Source organism: Berghia stephanieae, chromosome 7, assembly GCF_034508935.2.
Source record: "Berghia stephanieae isolate SIO BIC M18660-M18661 chromosome 7, UCSD_Bste_1.3, whole genome shotgun sequence".
NCBI lineage: Eukaryota > Metazoa > Mollusca > Gastropoda > Nudibranchia > Aeolidiidae > Berghia > Berghia stephanieae.
Window position 1 is genome coordinate 32,391,047 of NC_088366.1, and position 7,500 is coordinate 32,398,546.

At 34.7% G+C, this 7,500-nt stretch overlaps 2 protein-coding genes across 3 annotated transcripts in view; one reads left to right on the forward strand and one right to left on the reverse strand.

The window, feature by feature from the left end:
* LOC144977077 (NEDD8-activating enzyme E1 regulatory subunit-like) overlaps window positions 1-1,985 on the reverse strand; it is a 35,960-nt gene extending 33,975 nt beyond the window's left edge. The window contains exon 1 of one of the 2 annotated variants that reach the window (XM_078921830.1): window positions 1,742-1,985. In XM_078921830.1, coding sequence (XP_078777956.1) covers window positions 1,742-1,803 — 62 coding nt within the window. In that variant the 5' untranslated portion in view covers window positions 1,804-1,985. The remainder of the gene's footprint in view (window positions 1-1,741) is intronic. The other variant, XM_078921829.1, reaches the window with a different exon arrangement.
* Window positions 1,986-4,704: 2,719 nt separating this feature from the next.
* LOC144977092 (transmembrane protein 170A-like) overlaps window positions 4,705-7,500 on the forward strand; it is a 15,479-nt gene continuing 12,683 nt past the window's right edge. Inside the window, exon 1 of the mRNA XM_078921887.1 lies at window positions 4,705-5,177. Within this exon, the coding sequence (XP_078778013.1) occupies window positions 5,069-5,177 (109 nt within the window). The 5' untranslated portion in view covers window positions 4,705-5,068. The remainder of the gene's footprint in view (window positions 5,178-7,500) is intronic.

A 7,500-nucleotide genomic window follows, 5' to 3' on the forward strand; every position in this document is an offset into this window, starting at 1 on the left:
ATTACCTTCATAAAAAAATTAAAATAAAATATTTAGGAGTAGAATTCAATAAAAATATGTCATCAATGTGTAGAAAAATGTTTGAATTAACGATTTTTGATGAGAACTCCTTTTCCATAAAAATTGATCTCTTGATTAAAATTGTCAATATCTCCGTTCAAAGCTTTTCACCATGCGACTGATTATCTCAAAGACGCCGACATATAGTAACCTACTATCTATGAACTGATTTATTGTTGGATAATTCTATACTTTTATTGATATTTTATTAACTTTACTTATTTCTATGTGCATTACAAAAATTTCCCTATTCTGGAAAGAGGATAAATATTTTAAAGACCGGAGTTTCAAAAAAGCGTCTGTGTATAATCGTCCATCGTTATTGCCATTGTTATTGACAGCGCTGTGATTATTCTCAGACATGTCTGCCAATAAAGAAAATCGATTATTGGCTGACAGTGTCTGCCAATAACGATGGACAGTTATACACAGACACTTGTTTGAAACTCTGCTCTTTTAAACATTTATCCACATCCCAGAATTGAAACATTTCTTAGAAGGCTTGTCAATATCGACGCTGTGGGTTTGATTCCCGGTTAAGCCACTTTTTTTTTTTCGTCTTCTTTCTCGCAACGTTCAGTGTTTCTTTTAAACCTTTTTCTCTTAGTCTTTTGGTTCCTTTCTATACAATATTTCAAATTGTATTATTCGTCCCCACTCAGATCTCAAAAATTATAAACTAAAATAATAAATAATTAAAAAACAAACAAAAAAATTCAGAGGACAATCAACTGGTCAGATAGAAAAAAAATAAATAAAAACAATTTTAAGAAATTCCTGCTCAGAAACGGAACAAGGAATAAAGAATAGACTCGTTCAAATAAAAAACAAAACAAAACAACAAACAAAAAAAGAAAGATAATCATAGTAGTCGCCGATTGCATTTATAAGTTAGAGGCAATGGCAATCTAAATAAATTAAAATTAAAAAATTCCTGGCCATCATCAATATCCCCAAAATTGTGGTCAGAATGAACAAATTATAGAAACAAAAGAATATCAATAAAGTTAACAGGTAGATAGTTAGGGAAAATTGTAATGGTTGGTGGACTATGAACAGATTTGATGATTTAATCATATTCATTAACAAGTTTCTTGCTGGTTGGGGAAAAAAAAGGCGAATTGCCAGTTTGACGTTTTCAGTTCAAATGACAAAAACTTACATTTCATTGATCCATTTGCTTTTTAGAAAGCTTGATTTGGCATTTGAGCACTATTTACTTTCTCTTGTGTTAAAGTTAAATATCACTTGATGATATTAACTGATTTGGGACACAAATAATACTGGCAAAATTTTCACGCCTAGTAGTTTGGCATTTTGCATAATAATCTTTCTACCAAGGTGATAAACGTGTCTGCCAATAACGAATAGGCCAGGCTTTTATTGGCAGACATGTCTGTAAATAACGACAGCCTATTGACTCTTGACTCTTGATAGACATGTCTGGAATAATCACAATACAATCACAATGTAAAATTAAAATTAGATAGACCTACGATTTTTTTTTAAATAAAAAATTATTGAAAGATTGTATATCATGATAATGTACAGTAATGACAATGGTCATAGTAGTCTCTAACTATAGTAATTGACAGCGATAATGATATCTAAATCTAAATAGTTTTGTGGGTGTCGTGAGTGTGTGTGTGTCTGAAGTGAAAGTGCTGATACTGATGCCTACCGCAATTGCCGGTCGTATTTATTGTTCTTATCCAGTCCACTTCCCTTCGCTGGGGCTGCCATGATAACACAAAATGTTTCGCTTGATTTAGTATTTCACAACTCTGATCAAATAACTGGAGTGTCAAGAGAATGTTAAAATTAAAATTAAATGTTAGATAGGGAAGCTGACACTACAAAGTTTTATTCAACCGAATCAACAAAAGGCGAAGTGTGAGCTCTCCTATGTTTGGGGGCAGTTAGGTAGGTAGTCTGCGTTTGCCACTTTGAGTTCAATGGAACCAAAAGTTAGAGGTGCCTAAATGAGCCAACAAAATGGAGAGTAAAATAAAGTAGTATATGTGACTCGTGTAAAAGATATAACACAACGTAAACAACATTTCGGCCTTTAACGCTCTTCAGATAAATGTAGATAAGAAAAGAAAATAGATTAAATTGCAATGCTATGTTTTAACTCTAAAAACTATTGCTCACCTTTTTTGTCTGAAGGATTCTATTAATGATCATATCCCATCTCGTAATTTATTAAGATCGTGTGGTCAGCATCTTTTGCATACCACTAAATGGGGGAACACAAAATTGAAAGAGAAAACCTTTTATTGTGCAGCTCCGACAGCGTGGAATTCTCTGCCATTCAATCTGCGCTTTAGCTTTCCTGATTCGGAAGCAGTTTTTTAAAGAAAATTAAAACGTCATCTCATTCTCTTATATTTAGATGGTATGTAGAAAGAGCCAATTGAGAATTTTAAATAATTAAAGTTGAAAAAGAATGGATTTTAATGTTATGGATAATTACATTATTTTTGTAGTGCCGCATCATAGAACATATTTACCCTAATTTACTTTTTTGTATCTTAATTCTCATCTTTTAAATGTTGTTAATAATATGATAGAGTAATTCTTTTAAAAATTATATATATATATATATATATATATATATATATATATATATATATATATATATTGCATGACATGTATACAGTGCGCCTAGAGCTATATTGTATGGGACAGGCACTATATAAATATATTACATCATCTTCATCATCATCATCATCATCATCATCATCATCATCATCATCATCATCATCATCATCATCATCATCATCATCATCGTCATCATCATCATCATCATTATTATTATTATTATTATTATTATTATTATTATTATTATTATTATTATTATTATTATTATTTATATCATCATCATCATTATTATTATTATTATTATTATTATTATTATTATTATTATTATTATTATTATTATTATTATTATTATTATTATTATTATTATTATTGACTTGTTCGCAACTCCCTGCTTCGAAGATATTCGCGACTGTGATAATGGTGGTGTTGTTGTTCTTATATATATATATATATATATATATATATATATATATATATATATATATATGTGTGTGTGTGTGTGTGTGTGTGTATATATATATATATATATAGAGAGAGAGAGAGAGAGAGAGAGAGGGAGAGAGAGAGAGAGAGAGAGAGATATAGATAGAGAGAGAGAGAGAGAGAGAGATAGATAGATTTTTCTGATGCTTAATAAGCCTCAATAGGCAACATATGCCAAGTTTCAAAAATACATGTCCGTTGAGGGGCAACCCGACTTGGAATTTTTGAAGGTTATTAGTATTAGGATTTTCAGTCAAAAGAACATACCTCTTATTATGCCTCGCAGTGAATCTGCATACACTGCAATTCCTGATTTTTGTCATCTCCCTCAGCATGAATTGACTAGATATATTGAGAAACTGGGGCCCAGTGCTGTGAGAGAGTCCGATACTGGAATTATGGATCTGACTCTTTTCTGGAAGTCTGTGGCAGATCATGTTCCAGCTCTCGCTGCCTTGGCGCCTCGATATGCCTTCTCAACATGCTCGTCAGCTGATCCTGAACGAAGCTTTTCTTTATATAATATTGTGTTTTTTTTTCTTCTAGAAGCGTAGACTCACAAAAGACAACACCAAAGGACTAGTTTTCCTTTTCTACAATAAGTTCAGTGATGCCTCTATTTTTTTAGTAGTTAAGGAAAAGTAGGCCTTTGATGAGTTTGAGAGAAGGAGTACGTTGAGATAGTCTGTATGTGTGAAAGTTTGATAAAACTGATACTGTGAATGAGAGGGAGTAGGCCCTTTGTGTGACTGAGTTGAATGTTTGCCAGTTGTGTAAGTGTTCTATTCCACAGTATGTGTCTGTGTGTGATTGTCTAAAAGTTTGGGCGCATAAATCGCGTTACAGTGCGGAAAATAATAAATTCAACCTCCTTTAAGTGTAATCAAATGTCTTGTATATTTATTTTTCCATATAGCGTGTTAATTTTTACCGGGAGGCTTTGTTTTGCTCGGCAAATTTACTGGCAAATTTTGGTCTTTTTGACAAATTTTGGCAATTTTTAGGCTCCAATTTGGCAAAAAATGCAGATGACAGATAGAAGGACATCAAATCTGGAATGCGATCTCCACCCACATGTCAGTGGACAGAACTTTTATGATGAAATTAGGGCTCCATAACGTGTTATATCATGGTAGGCTCCACCCCCTCTTTCTATTCTGGCGTAGATGTAGACGACAATAGCATTTCGGATATCATAATGACAAATGGGCAAAGGGTTAAAGCTTCCAAACAATCCCAATCGTCGTCTATCTCTAATCGGCCCCGTTCACGCAAACAGTCTATTAATAGAGTCTACAAGTCTACAGGTGTAGGAGCTGACTGACCCTGTAAAACGCCTATTGATCGGGAGCATATTCAATACCAAATCAATAATTAAACAAAATTAACTCCCTACCTAAAACGACAATTCATTACAATAACTCATAGATATGGATGACATTTACGTTCATGCAATAACTAGACTTTATATTACTTCGAGCCGCGATTGACTGACAACTGCATTTTGGTTCTTTTTATGGTTTGTTTAAGAAAAAACGAGAAGCTACCTGGTACAATGTTTACAGACTCACTTGTTACTAGTTAGCTAGGTAGTGATGGGAGATTGCCTGTGAAGTATTGTATTTGTATAGGAGTAGGAGTATCTAAGGTTGTTGGAGTTGGATATTGCTGATTGAAATTGAAACGTCGTCGAATTCTTATAATTTTATACTAACTTCCATTGAACGCAATGGAAGATCCGATTATAGCTGTTACACTGACCTAATGAGGACTAAGGTTACCACCTGAGAATCAGATAAATGAGAGTCGAGAGTGAGAATTCAGTTCCATCAGATCAAAACAAGGGCCAGCTCTCCTCGCCGTACGTTGTCCTCAAGGAAATTCAGTCTAATTTAAATCGTCCTTCAACCAGACGACCAAAATGGCTAGAAATAACAGTAGAAGTAATTTGAGGTGGCGAATAGGAGGAGATGATTCTTTTATGGATGTGCTTTCTCTCTCACCGAATGATCCACTTGATGAATTTGTTGGTAAGTTGCAAAGCAGTCAGGGTCAGAGGAATATGTAACTTGTTCAACTTAAGACTGTCGTTATTTTTCAGACATGTCTGTAGATAAGACTATCTCTTGTTTACATGTTTATCTGTATGATATTTTCTTATTTTCAGAGTCGACTCTGAATAACTGTCTACGGTTATTCAGAGTCGGGGAGTCCACTCTGAATAACTGTAGACAGTTGACTCTGAATAACTGTCTACAGTTATTCAGATTCGGGGAGTCGACTATGAATAACTGTAGACCGTTATGAGTGATGAACTTCCAGTTACCAACCACACGGTTTTTCTGGGTTTTTTTCTTCTCTCCCACCTCTGTTTAACCCTAGGGGAAAAAAATCGTTTTACTTTTTGGTATTTTCTTGTCTCTTCTGTCATGGCAGTTTTTTGCATCGGTGATTTGCATTGCGGCCGCAAAATTTGCAATTTTTTGCAAATTGTCGAGATTTTGCAAAAAAAAATTTAAAAAAGAAATATTAAAAAAAATAAAGTGGGGACCAGTGATGATAATCTTCCGCGGATTTCTGGGATTTTAGGATTTGTTCATAAATATTCCGTTGTTTTTTGTCATGTCAAACATTTTCTGCTCAGTGGTAGTTCAGGGGAAAAAAACCCAATAATATGCCTTCTATCATTTTCTGACACCTCTGCTCAGTTGCATTAATTTTGGTGACACTCCTCTATTTATGACGTTAGTCTAGACACGCTGGCACCAAATGTCAAAGGCAGCACAAGACACTAGGGGAGGGCATCCGGGTCACCAAAAGGTCACCGATGCTTTAGGTTTTGAGAAGTCAGGTCATCGAGTACCGAGAAGGTCCCGACCTCGACTTAGTTCTCGATGCTTTTCTCGTCTCGAGAATCTCGGTCGTCGATGCTTCTCGTATTGAGTCCCGAGTCCCGAGTCTCGAGACTATACTGCGCGAGCGACGCACGCGTTACTAACAATGTGTACTATCTGCATTGTTCACCCCTCTCTCGTCGGCGATGATTTCAGCGAAGCTCGAGACTTTTTTGCGTCTCGATGCTTTTTTGAGTCTCGAGACTCAAAAAAGTCTCGAGCATCGCTCTAGTCATCGGTGCTTTCATTCAATACCTAGTCATTGGTATTGGGTATTGACGTTATATCATATTTTAAACAGCTAACAAAACACAAACGTCGTAAATAGATCAAAATGGTTATAGGTATCAATGTTTTATTATTATACAAAGTGAATTTATTTAATGTATTTTAAGTTTTAATACAAAAAAGCCATCCAAAGCTCAGTTGAAGTGCTACTTCTCGGGAATTCCCGACTTTTCCTTGGTCATCGATATCGGGAAGTTTTGAGTGTTGGTGGCCGATGACTTGAGGTATCATCGAGACTTCCGCTCGACACTACAAGACACATGGTGGCCATGAATGAGAAGATGATCGAAAGGGAAGGGGATGGAGCAAATGGGTGTAAATATTTGTGTACTTTTTAGCTGTAACATGATAATACATTCATTTGACGATTTTATAAGGTTTATAAGCGTGTCTTTTTTTTTCTTCCTTTTTAAGTTTTGTTTTGTTTTTGTTTGATTGTTCTGAATTTGTTAATAGAATTCATTACAACTTGTGTCTAATTATAAAACAATTTAAAAAAAAATAAAAATCGATTAATTACCTCTCTCTCTCTCTCTCTCTCTCTCTCTCTCTCTCTCTCTCTCTCTCTCTCTCTCTCTCTCTCTCTCTCTCTCTCTCTCTCTCTCTCTCTCTCTTCTCTCTCTCTCTCTCTCTTCTCTCTCTCTCTCTCTCTCTCTCTCTCAGCCACCCTTCTATCTTCATATTACGTTTATAGATATCATTTGGTAATAGAGAGATAATAAGTTAGGCTGATCGATTTAAGAAATGGTTGTTTATAAGCTAATTTAAATTTGCTTTGTTGATGGAATATGTTTTGCAATTGATTAAAGATTATTATTTATAAGGGACTGAAGTTGAAAAATCGCCAAGTTTTAAGAATTTGGCACTAAAATTGCCAAAGTCACAAAATAACCGTAGTAAACTGGTATCAAATTGAAAGAAACTCATCTCGCAAGAACTCAACTTGATAATTCGATAGGCTACTCGGCTCTAAATATCTGTACACATGGTTATCCAGGGTCGACTCTGAATAACCATCTACAGTTATCCAGAGTCGACTCTGAATAACTGCCTACAGTTATCCAGAGTCGACTCTGAATAACCACTTCGTACTTAAAATATAGGCTACAAAAAGTGTCCCAATAGTATAGTCAATAGTAATTGAAAAAAAAAGTCAAATGATTTTGCTAAA